The sequence below is a fragment of the Aphelocoma coerulescens genome, chromosome 10, assembly GCF_041296385.1.
Source record: "Aphelocoma coerulescens isolate FSJ_1873_10779 chromosome 10, UR_Acoe_1.0, whole genome shotgun sequence".
In the NCBI taxonomy this organism is placed as follows: Eukaryota; Metazoa; Chordata; class Aves; order Passeriformes; family Corvidae; genus Aphelocoma; species Aphelocoma coerulescens.
Window position 1 is genome coordinate 3,958,987 of NC_091024.1, and position 19,783 is coordinate 3,978,769.

Genomic DNA, 19,783 nt, shown 5'->3' on the forward strand with positions numbered 1-19,783 from the left:
CAGTTTGATATTAAAGCCTCAAAAGCACTTTTAGAAACAGAATATTTAGGAAGTTTTTTGCAAACTTCCCTACATGACTGTGCCAGCTGTGACTCAAAAGTCTCTGAGCGAGCTGTTAATGCCTCCAAGACCGGGGTAGTGTTCTGAAACAGACAATGAGTAAATGAAGGCAGTGAGATCACACCTCTTACTCGTGACCTTGTTTAGCTTTCAATCCACTGCTGCCAGAAATGCACACTAAAATAATTACAAAGCTAGCAGGAATCTGTCCATTGTTTACAATTACTTTGCCAAGTTCTGGTTTTTCTCTTTTGCTCATTATAAAGCCTTGTAATGTTTAAATATTTTTCAGAAGGAGAATGCAAGGATACAACTCACTACTGTACATTTGTAAAGCAACTAAAGTTATGCTTGATAGACACCTACAAACAAAGATGTTGTCAATCATGTCAAGAAATGTAAGTCCTCTATGGCAAGTTCATGATGCTGCAGTGAAGAGATGAGAAGAGAGGTTCATTAAATTAACTTGCTCGAAATATATCCTTGTAAATGAGACACTAGTTGTGACAGTTAAATGGCAACATGGGGCAAATGAAAACACACAGTATTGTGGCTTGATGTGCTGGATAAGGTATTGTTTCTGGGAGCTTTCATTTTTCATCCTTTGCCATGGAACTTCTAATGTTTTAAACGTCTGGATTAGCAAGATCATATCATGGCATATCATCTGTAAAATTTTGCTGGCCATCATTTTATAATTTTATCAGTGAAAAAAGCATTACCTAAAAGCAACAAATAGTCCTTCATTTATGAGGAAGAGTCACAAAAATACTTCAAAAGTTTTTTTGAAATGCAGCAACTATTGACTCACAGGTTTTGGTTTCGTTTTTTTTCATCATACTTAACGCTATTTTTAAATTTATAGAAGCTGTGGCTTGTAGCTGTAAAATTTTGGCAACAGCTTCATTTTCATTATCAGCTTGAGCTTAAGGGTTGATCTCACAGGATATGCTTTACAGATGCTAGCTCTCAGATGGATACACAGAAGTACATTGAATTTTTCCTGCTTGTATTTATGTGTATGCAGTAGGATACTATAGATCCTAGTACAATTTTCAAAGCAGCAATAGATCTCCTTTGAATAAATGAGGTGTCATTTTTTATTGTTTCTATTCTGATTCCAGTCTCTGAAGAACAATCAAAGTTCTGGCATGATTATACTTTTGTAGTGATATTAAATTAGACAGAAGCTTCCTTGTCAGAGCTATGAACAAACATTTGTGAGCACTGTTCTCTTGCACATCAAGTCAAATGAGGAGCCAGTAATTGGTCAAAATGGCTGTCAGATTTCTTGTCTTGAATAATCATTCTCTTTTTCTCCCTTAATGGGGAAAAAAGTCCAAGGAAGAATTATTAATTGTGAAGATAGACAAGTGCAAGAAATCTATTTTGAGCATTTTTCCATCTAGATGATTTTTTCATGATGACCATTGACCATCTGAGTAATTTGCAAGCTGATAAATTCTTATTATGATATTGCTGGGTAAATTATCTTCCATATTGCAGATTGTCTGACTAGGGCTTTAAGCAGAGAGGACCCCATGGGAGGCAGAAAACAGATGATTTTTTTCTTTTGTAGTTTCCAAACTACTGCTCATATTAGAGGCCTGAATGCTTACTTTGACTTGGCTCTTGTGTTCCATCTCTGACCTGCGTGAGGGGCAGAGGGCTGGGAGTGCTGTGGGGGCAGCTCAGACACAGCATCCTGCACAGAGGGTTTGCATCACTGAGAATTAGGGTAGCACTACTGTATAGAAAATGTTTAGGGTGGACTGTCGTGTCCAAGGCTGACTACAAGGAGAGGATATTCCTGATCATTACCTTTTTAATCAGCAATGGGTCTTGATTGTTTAAGCAGTTTTTTAAATTAAACATTTGTAAGATACTTTTGTAGATATTTATTGTCTGATTTAAAAGTGCAATATTTTTTTTTGTACAGTGTTTAATAAAGATTTTTGGACATATATTTTTTCTTATTACCAAAATTTCTTATTCATGTTTTCCCTCTATATTTAAAGTTTTCAAACGTTAACACATAGCATTTTTTGGTTGCGTTAACTTTGGTTAAATATGCATGCTATCCAGAAGCAGTGCTGTAAATGTTTGTGATTGCAATTGGCATGACATTCCTCTGTAGATTATTTTATTGCTTCTCCAGTAACTGAAGATTTTAGCTCTCTTGAACGTAGTTTTGATATTTCTGAAATAAAGTATAGTTTGATTATTCAACACTGTGATTACCCTGACATTGTTTATTACCATGATTTGCTTAGTAACTGTGCTTTCATTCCTTGTTATTTTTTTCAACATACTTTGTCCATCATTCTGGGACTTTTTTCAAAGCTTTGGATTAATCCTTATTTTTAACAGTTTATCAGTCATATTGTCAGCTTCACTGCAGTCTGCTTTGCATTGCTGTTAAGAGACAACATAGAAGTAACCTGACTGAAAAAGTGGGAAGGTAATTTGCCAAATCCAAATGTGTCAGCTCTGATTCACTGAAATCTAGAATCAGGATTCCATAAAAGGTGGAATAAAATTGCATTTCTTTGCTGGGCCTTACCAAGAAGAGTTCATTCAGATCTGACAGAACAGCTCCATGCTTTATATTTAGTGAGTGATGGGAATAGCTTCATGAAAAAGTTGTTTCAGAATATCCAATATGTGTAAATAGTCTTTAGAAAGAAGAGTCTAAGAAATAGTATGAACAATAAAAAGCCTTAAAATTTTTTTATTAAATAGAAAATAAATGTCTAGCAATGGAATGGTGGTGTTTCAGAGTTATCCTAGATGGCAATATTGGCAAAGGTTTGATTTTCCTTTTGCATTCCTTTTGTGCAGTCTTTAAAAAAAGCAAAGGCTCTGTACAGCAGTGCTCTGGAGCCTGCTGCTGGATGGCAGAGTGCACAGAAAGCACTCTCAGAATAGCAACTGAATCCACAAATAGCTTTTCTGCTTTTACATCTTGGTTTAGCATGACATCATAAAATGCTTTTTTAACAGCTGTTATTTGGGAAAAATATTCATTTTCCAGGCATCTCTTCATTTGGTCTGCATTTCAGTAATTTGTTGCTTATGAAAAGGTTGACGTCAGGTATTGAATAGTGTCTGAAGGTTTATAATATCATTTGATGCTTTTCCTGGAAGCACAATCAGTGTGTTGGGGCTTTTTCAATTGTGAAGTAATAAAGGCTTCTCTCTTTCACTATTAAACTTAGGGGGAAACATTAAGGATGAAATGAAAGGGAATATGCCCCTCCACCCTAAAAAAGTCTTCAAACACATCTGCAGAGGAACTGTTAAATGTATCTGAATGTGCCCTCCACTTCCCTTCCTCTCATTTGCTGCTGGTAGGTGGCAGCAAATGACTTTCCATAACTTAACAGAGGGAAGTGACTTCAGAACTGAAAAAACAGCTGTGAAAAGTGAAAAAAAAACCATCTGGGCTCCCTCACAGACCCAGCAGAAGAGCCATTTTGAGCAGAACATGCAGGCACATGTAAGTTCATGGATTCAGATTGCACTTCTCCCTCCCTAGAAAGGAGAGCTGAAGGACATTGGGAGCTTCTGTAAACTGCTCCAGAGGTACCAGGACTGTGTATAGGGGATGGACCTGGGTATGTGACTGTGCAAAGTTTTGACTTTGTTTCCTCCATGGTGGCGTGACAGAGAATGACTCAGAAGGGTGTTTGTATTTTTTCTTCTGTGGTACAGAAAGATGACAATGAATTGGACTTTTTCAAGTCCTGCTTTTAGGATCTCACAGATTTACATCGTCCTTGTTCATTCACAGGCTGAGGGGTGAATAATTTTCAGACAGAAAAGTAAAACTGATTTGCCATTTCATTAACAGAGTAAGTGATACTACAAAAACACAGTACAAAGACAAAAGTTGTGTAAAAGGGACTGACACTAATAATGTCTGGATCCCTCTCATGCAACGCTTTTGTGCACAGCTGATTTGCTCAGTTCAGATTTCTGGCTTTCATATGACCAAGTTCCTGCTTTAAAAATGTTTCCATCATTGATCTTAGCCCTTTTATAAGTGACTTTGTTTATGGAGTACAGCCACGTGATTCTGCAGAACTCAAATACCGTTCTACACCAATGGGTACAAGATATGTAATACTGAGAAAAAAATCATACCGGAGTAGTGTCATAGAGCATGACAATACAGTTAATTATAGAACTATTAATTGTGACTTACATAAATCATAACCATAATAAAACTGAAACTGGTTCATCTGGATTTCTCAAAATCAGATACATAGAGAAAATACTAAATATTTCATACAGAAGCATAACAATTTCATATAAAAATTTCTGTAAAAACTTTGGTTTCTGTGTGTTTGGAACAAGCAATTCTTTGAAGAGCAGACAGACTGAAGCTAGGCTGCCTACAGACTTCTGCATCTCAGCTGGTATTTCTTTCTGTACCTGAGTTTAGTCCCTTTTCTCTTATCTCTACTTACACCTGTGTAGTTTTCTGCCCTTTTCCCCTTCAGACTGCCTCAGCAGTAAACTCTGGCAGTGATAACTGGCTATTAAGCTTTAAAAATCAGATAGCAGGATCAAATTACAGTGGATGTTAACTTTTTGAGCCTGATTCCCTCTGCTTCCCCAACATCCACCTTAGAAACTAAAACAAAACAAACAAAAAAAATCTATGCAATCTCATTGTGGGATTCAACTGAATTTGCACACTGAGTTTAAAAATGATTCAGCTGGGGAGGACACATGCACTTAGTGTGTCAGTGTGTCTAAAGTGCATCAGTTTTGCTTCCTTTGGAAGTAAGGCTGAAAGAGCACGATCACAGAAATTAGGAAACAGAGTCTAATGACCTGCTTTTGGTGGTTGAGTGGTTTCAACTATGTGTACAGAAAAAGAGTGAGGTTACCACTTGTTAACTGCTACCAGAAATTACAGTGGGACCTTTATATACTCACTTCAGATCTGAATGAAGTTAAAGTAGTGATGACTAAAGCTAAAACCAGGTTTTAGTAATGCCTAGGTGTCATGGCATGTGACTTGGGCATAAAATATAAAGAAAAAAAGTCTTACAGATTACTGAGATTATTACTGATTTCTTAGATTATTATAAATAGCATTATTTGCTTACTGTTTAAAATATGTTATCATCAAAAGGCACTTGCTATTTCACAAATATGGTAATTTGATTGCAGAAAATCTCAAAGAATTAAATATATGATAAATATGCTTGAGTAATGAAATCTGGGGAGTTAAGTAAACCAGAATGCACAATCAGAAAAAGGACAGATGCCATGTAGGGAGTAGTGTTCCTTCAGCATTTGGCACATCTTTATTAGGCTTGTAATAAACTTTGGTTTGGCTTTGGTTTTCTTCAAACTTTGTCAAAATTTGCAGTATTTAATTTGCTTTCAGTGTTATCTAAAGAAAAAATCAACAAGTTGGTTTCCGATTATTTTACCAAGGTGCTTGAAATATTGCATGTAAGTATTATGACACACCAGCTACTTCCTTGGGAATAGGATTACAATTTGACCCAGAGCGTTCTGGAGACACCTGGCGGTAGAATTTGTGACCCTGAGAATCTGTGTTTACATAGACATAACCCAGAGCATCTGGATGAAGTCCTGGGCAGACCTCCTGCTTCTTTGGAGTATATTCAGTGCGATACAAAGTTTCATCTTTAAAAGGAACTGCAGTACCTACAGCATGTGCAGGTTTGAAACTTTGAGGTGGATTGGCCTGATGTGGTATGTAATGGGATCTGAACGTAGTTAAATTAGAAAATCTTCCTGTGGGTTTTTGAATTTGCGGTTCTTTCTTAATAATCCCTCGCGGACAGACGCTCCAGGGTTGAAAGTCTTCTTTTGTAGTAGTCTTCCCTTGGAAAGGGCCAGTGGTTCTTCTTCCAGGAGCTGGTCTTATGGGAGCTCTAGGAGCAGCCTTGTGTGAAGTGTAATCTAGACGGTTTGAGGAGCTGAGATCCATCTTGTCTGTGGGCGGAACGTACTCTCTTGGCTTGTGGAACTCGGGCGCGGTGACCAAATATGGCTGATAGCGATCCTGGAATTCAGTGGTTCCTTTGAAAGGATCAGATCCAAGTTTTCTACTTTCAGGCTTGCAGCTTTTTGCTTGTTCCCCAGGTATCCCTTTAAAATCTCTCTGGTGAGTTGTGAGATCTTCAAAGGGTTGGTCACTTGGCTTGTAGTCTTCTTTTGGCCTTACAAACGGGGGCTCCAGCTCATGGACAACGTACGCGGTGCGATGGATGGTGTTACCATCGAAAGGCCCCTCTGGCAGCTTGGTGTCACAAGGTTTGCAGCTCTGGGGGGGATTGGGTTGCCTAGGAATGTAGTCATCTTGAAATGTAGAAGGATTTCCAAACTTCTCTGAAGGTGGCTCATACGGACGCTCCACCTTACAGGATTCCGTTCTTTGACTTTTCCATACCCTATAGTGATCTGTAAGGCACAACCAAAATTCCACCATACAGGTGTTATTACTTAAGACCATTCCTTTAAAATGAAGACAAATTCTTCTGGTATTAAATCTTGCAAAACAAAGAAAATGGATGTAAGTGAAAATGATAATTTTATCTCCATGCTTGTGATCTGACAAAACCGTCTTCTATTATAGTGTGTGATAAAAGCAGACCCCAAAAAACTGCACCTGATGCCCTATTTTGACTATTTTCTCAACAGAAACTAAACAGAAAATAGCCCTATACAAGTTTTATATACAGTATCTTCCATTTTACTTAAAAGCTTTAGCACCTTTGTGCTGGCCATTGTAATAGGATAATTTGTGTCGAGACAGATCATTACTAGGATGATGTATATGTAAGCTATACCATACACAAGCGGAATCCTAAACCCCACTTCTGACCTACTCTGTGGAAAAATAAGTCACATGAACTAAAACTACCCAAAAGATCCATTGCACCTTAATTTCCATCCACTTTTCCTTAAGATAGCCTAACCAAGTATATGTTAGAATTTCCTTGTAGCAAAGCAAACCTCAGAGAGGGGTTTTAGTTTAGAAGCCAGAAGTCTCCCCTCAACAATTGGAATCCAAAATGTTTTAGGGCATTGTCACCTGCTTTCTAGTATGTTTTACTCCCTGTCTCAAATGAACAAATCCAGTTTCTAATATAGGTAATTCCAAATACTCCCTTCACCTTGGTTATTTCTCTTCCTGTAGGTGGCATACATTATTACCTTGATAGGTTGGGATGGTATCCACTTTTGCTCCTGAAGTGTGTTTCCTCTCTCGAGGCCTTGCTAATGTCACCGGTCCTACTTTGTGAGGGTTATAATCTCTCTGGTATATGGTTCCCAGGTCAATCTTCCCTGACTTTGGTCTATATTCTGCTTGTGGCCGAAAAGGTGTCCTCACATCATATGGTAAATAATCTGATCTGAATTGGGGAAAAGAAAACACTGGTTAAAAAATTCTTTCCTTCCTTATGAAGTCACTTTTGTAATTTTTCCACTATATGGAAAAAGTAACGAAATGTTTACTCTGAAAAATCATCAGACACCATATATTGGAGGGATAGCACAAAGGAGAGGAAACTATGGTACATAAATCTAGGGTCTCTGCTGCATGATAGAGCCTTTATTCAAAGGTAGATGGCGAAGTAAGTTTTTAACACTCCGAGTCTCATTCCCAGTTTAACAATATTATTTAAAGTATCTGAAAGGAGACTTACAAAGCTGCTATAATTCTACAAAGAAATGGTCAGAAAGCAGAAGCAGAGCACAGCTGAAATTAGGACAAGTGGTAGCATTTACTGATTGCATGTGGAGAATGGAATATAATCAGAAACAGCATTTCACTGTTTTTGTATGGGCACATTACATTAAAAGGGTGTATATTACATGTGTGGGCGTTTAAATAGTCCATACAAGCACGTGACCAATAGAAAGGCATTTGGCCTTTCTATTTAAGTCTCTTTTTTTTTTGATAAACAAAGAAGTTTCACCAGACGCCCTCATAGCTTAAAAGAAAAACAACAATAATGGAAAAGTAAATGTTGATGCCCCTGTCACATCACTAACAATGAATGGGTGGTATCTTTTTCTAATTCTTTGAAAGATGCTCTTTAATTCTGTAAGCTTAACAGAGTCTGTGCACAGACAGGACAGATATACTGAACCCCTTTACAGTTTGCTTTCTTAAAACGAATAATTTTCTTAAAACTAATAATCTGAATTAAAAAATCAATAAAAATACCCATATTCCTTTTTCTTGAGATTTCATTTCCCCACTGTCTTAGATTCTACATGTGTATTACAGAAAGTTCTCAAGCTTGACAGGTTTTCCATAAAACCTACATTTCCTAACAGGCTGAAAACAAAGACAAACATTTTAGATTCTCTTTACAGGTTACAGGCTGCTGTAAAGAATGCAAATCTGGCGGTACCCATGCTTTGGTATTTTTTAGGACCTTTTTGTGGTAACTCTATTTCTATACTCAACATTTATACTTTAAATATGCAAAATGTGCAAAGGATGCAACGACTGCATTTTGAGAAGATTGCAATACGTTTGGTCCCCGCTTAAAAAACAAAGAATGAGAAACTTTACAGAGTAATTATAAAACATTGTTTGAAAATATTTACTTGAATGTTGAGATGCTGTCCATTTTCCCCTGATCCTGTGGGAACTGTGGTTTTGGCTTACAGCTCTCAGGAGGGCAGACATTGCCATAGCTGGGGTATTTCTCCACATACTCAGTTTTGTGGCACGGCTGCAGGGAATCATCGTAAATCTTCGTGGGTTTATGGCAGCAGCGATGGCGTCTGGGTCAAACACATCAGAGCAGAGAATTTGGAATAGTTTCATTAAAGAGGAAAAGCCATACTCTGTCTACTGGGAGTGAGTAACAAATGGGGAAGATTGAACAATGTCAGTAGTTTTTGTTTAAAATCTTTTCTGAGTGATAAAACCGCAAAATACTGTGCTGATGGCACAGGTCCCAGAGCACATTATACTAACAGAGCAATAAAGGCAGTATCAGCTGGGACTTAGTCCTTGGTGCAGAATACAAAGAGTTGATCTCAGCTCTCCAAATGATGCTACCACCAAGATGCACTTTCTTCTTGTCTGTAATCTTTAGTGATATTACTCGTTTTAGCTGTAAAAGTAACGAACTAGGCTTCGTTTCTTGTCTCCCATGGTCCCTTTTTTACTGTCTTACCTTATCACTTGTCCTTTTATTTCTGTACTCTCACCTATTTTCACTACTACTGATTAACACTTTTTGATTAAAATTTTAGTGGTGTGAAATGACTGACTGACTGACCAAGGACTGACTAAATTCTCTATCCAAAACACGTGTTTATTTAGAAGTAGTGACATCTCTTTTTCTTATAGATTCTATTTCAATTCTACCTGCTTCTCATTGATACTTCTATCAATGACAACATTGTGCAAAAAGGTGTTGGGAGGTATATAATGACAATATATTATTTATACCTTGTTGTTTTGCATAAATGATCCATGAAATTAAAATTTAGATGTTGTTATTGTTTTGAAAATCTTCTTATATTCATTCTAATTTGCATAATGCACATCTCTGGCTGACCTCAAGGAAATACAGAATGACAGGTCTTCCTCCTACTTATGGCTCACAACTTGCAATGCAAAGGGGAAAAAAAAAATAATTTTTCAAGTAAACAAGTATTGTAAAATTCTGTACATAAAAAGCAAAAATATCTAAAACCCAAGAAGGGCAAGAGTGTACAGCTCTTAGTGAGTACAAATAAATTCAAGTTTCAGGAAGCTAGATATCCAAAGAATATTTCAAAGATCTGCAGAGGATTTTAGCTAGCAGTGAGTACCAAAAAGGAAAACAATAAATTAAAGCAAGGTGAAATAGAATGCAGAAACAGACACAAAGGACTCCTGCTGGGAAAATGAAAAAATGAAAATGAAAAAAACACTGAAAGAAGTTCTTGGAGACTGGAGATCCTAAAGCTGGTATTAGTTTGTGCTGCCTGAGTTTGCCAGCTCAGTAGTTCAAAAAATGAGAAATAAAGTAGCCCTGTCTAAGAATCCACATCCTTTCAAAGCTTCGTTTACTCCTTTTCAATCAAGTCAATTAACAACTGAGAGAACTTTTCAAAACATAGCAGGGAAAGGAAAAAGGAAGAAGAAGAAAAGAACAGGAAAGGTAGGAAAACAAGGAGGTAAGTGTGTGCTATTTCCCACTGCAGTGGTTGCTTGTCATTACATTTGTCATGAAATTCAGTTTCACCTTAGTAATGGGCTTTTTTTTTCCAGAAAGTACAAACAGCATATGCTGTGTCATGTAGCATCTAAAAGTAACAGCTAAGCAGAAACAAAAGACATTGAATGGATGAAAGCTGGTTGAAATATAGGTTGTCAAATTATAATGTTCTTCACATATCTTTTGGCATGCAATTTGAAGGAGCTGGAAACAATTATTCATCTGTAAAAGCTTCACTCTGACAATCTTCAGTTTGACATAAGCTGGTCCAGAAGACCAACCACCAGACAAAACACCTTCTGTGTTCTGGGGTCACCATTCTTTAAGGAGATAAATGAATATTTTGTAAGCAATGTGAACATATCCCATGTATTTGCTGGATGGACATGCTACAAACTGAAATGGATACTAAAAAATTTATTACTGCAGAGTGAGCCTATAGTTCTTGGTAGATTCAACACAGAGGTGAAAGCAATCTACTCTTATCTCTTCAAGGAAAGAGGTGGTTGCAATTTTATTAGAATTTATTGTTGATCTAAAAATGGCCTTCAAACCACTAATTTCTAGTGTATAAAATAATTCTGAACACACTCTAACTGTGCACAAAATTACTTGGAATCGGATGAGATTTTTGAGGAAGTTCCTACATCCTACTCTGTGTTGTGAAAGTACTTTGAGTTGGCCTGAAGGGTAATGAAAAATTACCTTATGAATGTGACTTGGAGAAGAGATTAGGGGTGTTTTGGTTAATTGATAAATCTGCTTTAGGATGTTGTTGAATTTAGAATGTTTTCCAAGTGCTAAACCAAAATTTTTCACTTAGATAGTAATTTTATAAAACTAATTATATAAGGCATCACAATGCTTGGAATAATCAGAGAAGACAGATTACAGCTCTGATAAATGAAATATGTTACTTAGAGTTTGACCTGAACTCCTTGAGACACTGATTATTTTTAACTTCTTCCTTGTATTTATCTTCATTTCAACCCCAGAGTTACTGATAATTCAAATAGATTTGGTGAGAATATCCCTTTTCCCATGACTGACTGGCACTTGCTTTGATGGATTATTATTCCTTCCCCTCTTTGTGGGAGACTATCTTGTGTCTTGGTCTGAACAGAATCTCAGCTAAATAAAAGTGACAGTACATTGGCTCTCTTGTGCCAAATGTTCTTGTTCTGATTATTTTAGTAGAATGCTGGTGACTTTAACTTATTTAAGGCCTGGCATACATACATTTGTTTTTTACACAATGCTAGCAAGACCCTTGAAATTTTATCACAAAGCATTTTCCTCCCTGAGAACTAGACTAATAAGGATAAAAGTTTCATATTTATCATAATAGAAAACTTACCATCCCCTCCACAAACACAGCTCAAAGCTTTTATTTTTTATTTTTTATTTATTTTTTGCCAGTGCATACACTATGGTCTGGAAGACAGAAATGATGGATGGAAACTGTATTGAGAGTCATCTACTTTCCTACTGTTGACAGGAGATCTGGTAGTTTTTACAGGGTTTGTTTGTATTTATATGTGGTCAAGTATGATGGCTTAAGTAAACTAAATTTTAGGGAAATCTTCTTTCTTTTTAACTTACATTTATTCAGGAATATAGATTTTTATGATAATGACAACAAAATGGGAACAAATGGGGGAAGGCTGACAGACTGAGAGGAAGCTAAAGCAATAGTTTATTTCTGTGTCTCAAAACAACTTCTATGCTTTTGTAGGCTGTGATTATCTTTTACAGCAGACAAATACTATTCTTGAGTGCAGAAAGTTCATCTACCACACAGGCTTTATTCTTCTTTGGAAGCCAGATTTAACATCCTGTATTTGAGAAAGCAGAATGAAGTCCTGTCTTACTGGCTTTGCTCCACTGTAAGTTTTTCCAGTGCCTTTTTAATTTTCTTAATAGATAGGGAAGATTGTTTCCTTTTATTTTATTATTCCGAATCAAGCAGTAATTATCCCTCCATAAAATTTCCTGCAAACAGCTAAATGATAATGTCTAACATTAGATATTCATAGTTGCTTTGAAGTCTCTGCTAAGCTGTGTATGCATTCCAATGTCCAGGTAACAGTGCCAAGTGACCAAGCAGCCTTCCCCTGAAAACAGAAACACTATACACTGAAGCAAACACAATGTGCTGCCTAAACCAATAATGGCTTAAGATTTTATTGACTGTAAAAACTTCAGTGAGGTTTATTTTAAACCACAAGCTTTATGCATGTTTAATTCAATTATTATTAAACTGGGGTTTGGATTGAGAATTTTTGACTGAGTTGAACCTCATTTTGTGCTGTCTCATTGTGTTATCTCACCATCTTTCTATTTGAGCCTGAGCCAGGTTTGTTATCTCATCATGAAAACAATGAGCTCCAACTCTTCATTAATCTAGGACTTTTGAAACAAATTTATGGGGCAAAATTTACCACAGGCTTGGCCAAAAAGAACATGAGGAGCTTTATTCAGTGCCTGCCTCACATCTGTGTCTACAGATGGAAAAAAAAGGTGGCTGATGAACAGAGAGACAGACTTCCCACACAGAAACAGATAGAGGGTGCCTGCTCTGCAGACTTTGATATGAAACTTGTGGGTCTTGGTGCATTTTGCAACCATAGGGTTTGTCCTATACTTCCAAAAAATATTGAGCACATCTCTGTGATCTTATAATGACCATTCATGTATGTTGTTGTTAGATTTTTTTTTTATTAACTGAATCTTTGAGTAGTAGGATGATTATTTTTGTGGGGTTTTTTGTGTGTTTTTTTTTTTAATTTCAGAGAAGAAATTGAAAATATCAAGAGTTGTGACTTCAACTTGTGAAAATATATGTAAGTTTTCAAAGGGTTATGTCCCTTATTATTTTGGGAAACATGATTTGTTTTTTTGGTTTTTTTACCAATGGCATCAATAATATTGCTTATAGACCTGTAATAGTAATTTTCCATCAAAAATTGCCTACTGTACCCTCTGGTGCCAGCCTCCCTGGTCAAAGAGGCTATAGGACAATGATGAATTGTCTCTCTATGGGATCATGGAATGTAAAGCAAAGTGGTGAGTGCTACTGGATGTGATGGCAGAAGGGCAGATACATTAAATCTCTTTCAAAGGCTGCAGTGCTTGCACAGGTTTCTGACACGGTTGCCAGAACTCTTCTGAAGGTTCCTTTGGTGCAGTCCTTCAATGGGAACCGCCTCTGCTTTCTGGAAAAGCTTGATTCTGATTTAGTCTGGGTGGCTTTCAAAGACTGTCTCTATTCAATTTTAGTCTGTTTAAGACCTTCTTTTACCTGATTTAAATGTAAATACACTACTTTACATTTACTGAGAATGTGCTCATACTTGGGTCCTACTCTCCAGTGGCCCGGGGTGCTGCTTACATTATCAATGAGCTTATCGGGATGAGCTGAGATTATCGAGTCCAAGCTGTGACCAAATGCCACCAGACCACGGCACTGAGTGCCATGTCCAGTCTCTCCTTAAACACCCCAAGGGACAGTGACTGCATCACCTCCCTGGGCACCCCATTCCCATGCCCAATCACCCTTTCTGCGAAGAAATTCTTCCTAATGTCCAACCTAAAGCTCTTCTGGTGCAGCTTGAGACTGTCCTCTCGTCCTGTCACTGGCTGTCTGGGAGAAGAGGCTGAGCCCCAGCTGGCTGTGATCTCCTGCAGCGAGTGGTAAGGTCACCCCGAGCCTCCTTTTCTCCAGGCTCAGCCACTCCTTGTAACACTTGTGCTCCAGACCCTTCCCCAGCTCTGCTGCCCTTCTCTGGACACCCTCCAGCACCTCACTGTCCTTCTTGTCACGAGAGGCCCAAACTGGCCACAGGATTCAAGGTGTGGCTTCACCAGTGCTGAGTACAGGGTGTTCCTGCCACAGGCCTGGTGCCACTGGCCCTCTTGGCACACGCTGGCTCACGTTCAGCTGCTGCTGCCCAGCACCCCGGGCCCTTTCCCGACGGGCACTTTCCAGCCCTCTGCCCCAGCCTGTTACGCTCTGTGGGGTTGTTGTGACCCAAGGGCAGCACCCGGCCCTTGGCCTTGTTGAACCTCCTACCACCGGCCTCGTCCCACGGGTCCAGCCTGCCCAGATCCCTCTGCAGAGCCTTCCTACCCTGCCGCAGCCGGCGCTGGCACCAGCTCGGTGTCGCGGGCGAGTGTGCCGAGGGAGGCGGGCGCTCGCTCGGTGCCTCCCTCACTCACCCGCAGGAGCAGATCTCGCAGAGGCAGCGCGGCGGCCCCATGCCCGGCCGGTAACCAGGGGCGCTGCCGCGCGCGGCCTGCGCGGCCCCGGCCCGGCTTCCGTCCGGCGTCACGGGGCGGGATCGGCGGCGGGGCGGGCGCGGCTTCCCGGCAGCGGCGGCGGCGGAGCGGGCACAGGTGCGTGTGGGGCCTGGGCAGCGCGGCTGGCCCCGGCTCGGCCCTCACCCCGCGGGCGAGCGAGCGAGCGGGCAGGGCTGTGCCCCTCCTGGGGCGGCCCGCTCGCAGGGGCGGGAGCGGAAGGCGAGCCAGGGCCGGGGGTGAACCGTGAGGTTTGTGCCGCTCCGGACGGCTCCGTGTTCGCTCCCAGCCCGAGGTGCGCCCACCCGCGTTCCGAAGCGCAGGCGCGGCCCGTGGTTTCTGCTCTCCGGCGTCCCGGTGGTGGCCGAGGGTTCATGACGCGGGGGGTTCCCCCAGGAGCGGCTCTCATCGCAGTCCGCGTCGTTAGAAACCAAAGCGTTTCCTCAGGGTGACCCCGCAGTGAAACAGTTTGCTCTGTTCGCAGGGTTAGCCAGCCATGGTGCTCACGAGCGTGGAAAAGATGGTTGGCCTGCAGAAGAAGGCGTCCGGCATCAGGAATATCTGTATCTTGGCCCACGTGGATCACGGTAAGGCAGGTGTTGGTGTCTCCTCCTCGAGTGTGTCGGAGTGGTGGTGAGATGCTTCGGTCACTGTTCGAAAGCAGTAGGTTTTTTTGTGGATTTAGCTTTAAACTGTCTTGAGCTTCATTCAGAAGAGTAAATCTGCTTATGCACCTTTTTCTTGGCCTGATGGAGCTTGTCTTTTACATAAAAGAGCATCACACTGTAGTAATTTGAAGTAGTTGAAAGTGAATGTTTTCTACTTCTACGGTGGTGAATGCTTGCATGAATTTAATATCTTTGAGAGGCAGAATGATGTTTTTCTATGTTTGCTTAATACAACAAATTTTTTATGTAGGTGGAAGTAATAAGCACTTTTTTAAGAATATGTATTTTGCTTGTTACATTGAGGTTCTGATACACTGTTTGTTATTTCAACTGCTTTTCTGGTCATGACAGGTAAGTTTGCATCCACTCTTCAAAAATAAATTTGTGTGCGCCTAACAGGTGAAGCTGAATAATTGGATTTGGGTTTTTTTAAGTTAAGTTGTACTTTTGCAGTGTTTTATAGCCTTTATTAGTGTTGATATCTTAGAATACTGTATGTTGCATATTCTGCCGTCTTTTGCATTCATTTAATCTAAGAATTTTATTTTTCTTTTCAGGCAAAACTACTCTAGCTGATTGCCTTATATCTAGCAATGGAATAATCTCCAGTCGCCTGGCAGGAAAGGTAGAGTTACAGTGTCACTTCTGACAGACTTCTGGTGTGTACATGCTGGGATTGTAAGTTCTTGATCATTAAGGAAGTTCCATTTATAGTCTTGCTAAACCTTGTTTCCTCACCGTCATACTCTGACAGCTGATAAGTAAATTGTGAAGATGTTTCTACAGATTTACCATCTCTTCTCTTGTTTCTGTACTCAGCTGAGGTATCTCGACAGTAGGGAGGATGAACAGATCCGAGGAATAACAATGAAATCGAGTGCAATTTCACTGCACTTTGTGAAAGGTAGGTTGTTGATGCTGGCATGTATACATTTTAATATGTATTTCTGTTAATTTTCCCTGTCTCTTCGTTGTTGTTGTTGTGATCTTTGTGAACTTTTACTTTTGTGTTTCTCAGTGTTAGACCATGATTCTGCAGAGACTTAGGCAAGTAAGAGTCAGGGTAATTGAGTTCCATCTCAGGGTCAGGAAAAACATCTTCAGTCATATCTCTGAGTGGAGAATATGAGACTAGTTGCCTCATCTTTTTATTTTAGATATAAATATGTGTATTTTGATCTTAAGTCTTAAATAAATGTCGCTTAAAGGCAAGGCCTTCTTTCAAAAAACCCCAAGTTCTAGTACAGTCTTACTACTTTGTTGAGATGCCTGTTACACTGTGCTGTAAGGGTTTTTATAGTGTAGTTAGTGTCAGGACATTAAAAAATAATAGCTGAAGCAGTATAACTGGGTGGCTGGAAGAAGTATTTTTGAAAACTGTTCTGAAATATTAATTTATTGTTTGATCCTAGGTGATCAGGAGTATCTGATTAATTTAATAGACTCCCCAGGGCACGTGGATTTTTCTTCAGAAGTATCTACTGCTGTCCGACTCTGTGATGGTTGCATCATAGTGGTGGATGCTGTTGAAGGAGTCTGTCCACAGGTGAAATAAAGTGTGTTAAGTAGAGAAAGAGGGGAGTAAGCAAAGGCTGAAGTGGGTTATATAGAAATAAAAGATGAGCTGTTTAAGAAGTTTTACAAAACTTTTAATAAATGGCAATGCAGTTGAGGTATGAGAGTGAGTAGGGAAGATCATAGTTATGCTGAAAAACTGAACAGTGCTGGTGAGTGGGTGTAGAGATGCAGGGTTGAAGCAGTGAGTATGCCATTTTTCAGGTAATGGAATGTTTTGATAGAGAAAAGTCTTAAGGGGAGTAATTTCATGTATTTACGTGGGCTTTTAGGGTTTGGAAAAGAATATACAAAATAACACTGAGGTTGCTTTATCTCATGGCTTACTTTTCTAACTAGTTTGGTTTTTATTATTATGGGTGGTTTTGCCATGAAATCCCACCATTCTGCAGAACTCTTCAATCACTAACACTGTATACCGTGGGAGTCGAATTTCTGGTTTGAGTGTCAACCTGTCCTTTATGTTTATTAAATTTTAGAATTATATTTTCATTTTCATTGATGTTCTATCTTTTGGGTGCTCTCAGGCTTTCTGTAATGGGTTCTTTTTAAACTCTTTCCTTCCCAGACTCAAGCTGTCCTGAGGCAGGCGTGGCTGGAAAACATCCGTCCGGTCCTGGTGATTAACAAAATCGACCGCTTGATTGTGGAGCTGAAGCTCACCCCTCAGGAAGCATACCTGCACCTTAAGAATATCTTGGAACAGGTATTCATGCTGCAGTGTCATTTCTCACAGCAGATTTTGGGGCACTATGTGACATCCAGTCTGATTTTTAACATTGAGATGCATCTTATGCCTGATTGGTTTTGAGGTTAGTTCAGAATGCCCATGATGGAGAAAAGAGTAGTAAATGCCTCTTGACAGGTCATCAGGAAGGGTCATCATTTTTAGAAATAATATGCTGAATGGTTTGTTCTTCTGTTAAATTGCTTAAAGTTATTGGAGGTAGACAAATGTTAGACTGTTCCTGATATTGATGGATTTGTGTAGCAATAAAGTTGATTCATCTTTTACATTGTAGTTTAAGTTGGCCTCAAACTTTTTTCCCCTGCCCTGAGCTCACTTGGAAGCACTTATCTGCCTGGTTTCCCTTTGCCCTCTGTTGTTTGTTTTGTTGGCAGGAGCAAGTTCCTGTTTCACCATTCCTTATGAGAGACAAAGTGTGTTACATGTGATACTCTATCTGACTCAGTCCTGGTGTGGCTGACTTTGACCTGGAAACTGCACGGTGTTAATGTCAGTCTCATAAACTCCTGTTGTCTTCAAATGTGTAGAATTAGGTGTGTTTTAAACTGCCAAATGAATCACAGGCATGCTATCTTGTTAACAAAACTTCTCTTTTATGTTTTCGAGGGTGAGGAAATTGCATTTTAATTGCAAGGGTTGTTAAAGAGTGAATAAATCTGAGGGTGTTTTTACATATCCTTCTGTAGATCAATGCAGTCACTGGAACACTTTTTACCTCCAAAGTGTTAGAAGAAAGAGCTGAAAAAGAAACAGAAAGTGAAAGTGTTTCAGACACAGCACCAGGAGATCAAGTTTATGACTGGAGTACTGGATTGGAAGATACTGATGATTCACACCTCTATTTTTCGCCAGAACATGGAAATGTGGTGTTTGCCAGCGCCATTGATGGCTGGGGTTTTGGGTAAGTTTGGGATTTAATGACTGCCTTTTTTTTTTTAATTGATTACTGCTGTTGATCCTAAAGTATTTCAGTTGCTTCATATTTCTAAAGATGTTTTTTAGATTTTTCTGTGATATGCAGCTGTGTATAAATCAATCACCTGTGTTACAGGGATCCCTGTTTTACTTACACAGGAGCTTCTGAGCCCACAGTAGGGTCCAGCCTAGCTGGGTAAACAGTATTTTATTACTTGCTGCCATTGGATAGACTGTAGCAGACAAGGCCAGAAGCTGCAGGAGGGCAGGAGCTGGTTCAGGGTACACTTCATTTTGGAGGGCAGCAGGGTGTGAGGAGTGCCCGTGTTCTGGTCGCTGGCCACGAGGTGGAGGCGTTGTCTTCAGCCTGGAATTGTAATTAGAGGGACACGTTCAGTGGTGACAGGGAATGTCTTGAGTACTACAGAGCCCTTAAAGAAAATCATCTCCAGGATTTTTAAATCAAAGTCAGACTCTTAATTAAGGTGCCATGCATAGTTAGTTGTCTAACAGAAGCAGCTCTTGTAACTTCAGAGGAAAGGGTAAACAAAAAGGGGCTATTTTAGTTTAATTGTCTTTCAAGACTGTTTTGTTTTTTCTCATGAACTGTCAGGCCCTGGCTCTAATAAATCATATAATGAAGGGGGGAAAAAAGAACACTTTTCTTTACTTTCAAGAGGTTCTTCTGGACTGCTTGCCACAGTACTGTGGTGAAATACAGATCAGTGGAGCATTTTCTTAATCATGGAAAGTCTTGATGGAATGGAAATCCATGCTGTTTCATGGTTGTGGGTTCTTTTCCTGAAGGTATTAGCAGAAAAAAATTAACTTACTAGGCAGTGCCAGCCTCATCCAATATGGTAAGTACATATGGTTTTCTCCTAATCCTCAAGTGTTGAAAAATGCCATTAATATGTATACAGGAGCTGCTGGCACAAGAATCTTGAAAGTTCTCCCTGAATTGAGAGTTTAGGTAGTTTCTGGAAAAGAAATCTCTTTGGGCTTAGCTCAGAACTCACAGCTTATGTGTTGCTGACATGGACAGGTCCTTTTCTTAGCAGTGTAAAAACTTAAGAATTCTGAATTTCAAAGAAAAGATTATCAAGTAGCACTGTCCTGTAAATAGGATTGTTGAGGTTGTAACTGTGTATTTTTTTTTCTCCATGCACAGGGAGCAAATATGTGAAATTTTTTTTTTTTGATGCTCATTGAACATTTTCAGCAAGGAAACCATAAAATGTTCAGGCCTCCCTCTCTGGGCCTAAGCAGGCTGCTTTTGTTAACTCGTGGGGACTATT

The 19,783-nt window shown here is 39.5% G+C and overlaps 3 protein-coding genes across 14 annotated transcripts in view; 2 read left to right on the forward strand and 1 right to left on the reverse strand.

Moving 5' to 3' along the window:
* The window catches only part of ADAMTSL3 (ADAMTS like 3), a 180,353-nt gene extending 178,064 nt beyond the window's left edge, over positions 1-2,289 (forward strand). For all 6 annotated transcript variants that reach the window (XM_069025491.1, XM_069025495.1, XM_069025493.1 and 3 more), the window contains one exon: positions 353-2,289. In XM_069025491.1, the coding sequence (XP_068881592.1) occupies positions 353-462 (110 nt within the window). In that variant the 3' untranslated portion in view covers positions 463-2,289. The remainder of the gene's footprint in view (positions 1-352) is intronic.
* Positions 2,290-3,889: 1,600 nt separating this feature from the next.
* On the reverse strand, positions 3,890-14,611 carry SAXO2 (stabilizer of axonemal microtubules 2). Of its 3 annotated transcripts, none has more exons than XM_069025507.1 (4): positions 14,413-14,611; positions 8,674-8,853; positions 7,267-7,466; positions 3,890-6,510 (listed from the first exon to the last, which is right to left on the reverse strand). In XM_069025507.1, the coding sequence occupies exons 2-4, from the start codon at positions 8,694-8,696 to the stop codon at positions 5,540-5,542; spliced, it is 1,194 nt and encodes a 397-aa protein (XP_068881608.1). In that variant the 5' UTR covers positions 8,697-8,853; positions 14,413-14,611; the 3' UTR covers positions 3,890-5,539. The 3 variants fall into 3 exon arrangements, with proteins under 3 accessions (XP_068881608.1, XP_068881606.1, XP_068881607.1); XM_069025505.1 differs by having other exon boundaries at positions 14,502-14,596; XM_069025506.1 differs by lacking the exon at positions 14,413-14,611 and adding an exon at positions 9,530-9,564.
* EFL1 (elongation factor like GTPase 1) overlaps positions 13,052-19,783 on the forward strand; it is a 66,881-nt gene continuing 60,149 nt past the window's right edge. For 2 of the 5 annotated variants that reach the window (XM_069025500.1, XM_069025504.1), the window contains exons 1-7: positions 14,621-14,678; positions 15,064-15,166; positions 15,805-15,872; positions 16,067-16,151; positions 16,660-16,793; positions 17,391-17,528; positions 18,257-18,471. In XM_069025500.1, the coding sequence (XP_068881601.1) occupies positions 15,076-15,166; positions 15,805-15,872; positions 16,067-16,151; positions 16,660-16,793; positions 17,391-17,528; positions 18,257-18,471 (731 nt within the window). In that variant the 5' untranslated portion in view covers positions 14,621-14,678; positions 15,064-15,075. Of the gene's footprint in view, positions 13,977-14,620; positions 14,679-14,850; positions 14,875-14,926; positions 14,950-15,063; positions 15,167-15,804; positions 15,873-16,066; positions 16,152-16,659; positions 16,794-17,390; positions 17,529-18,256; positions 18,472-19,783 lie in introns of those variants that run through there. The other 3 variants (XM_069025502.1, XM_069025503.1, XM_069025501.1) reach the window with 3 other exon arrangements.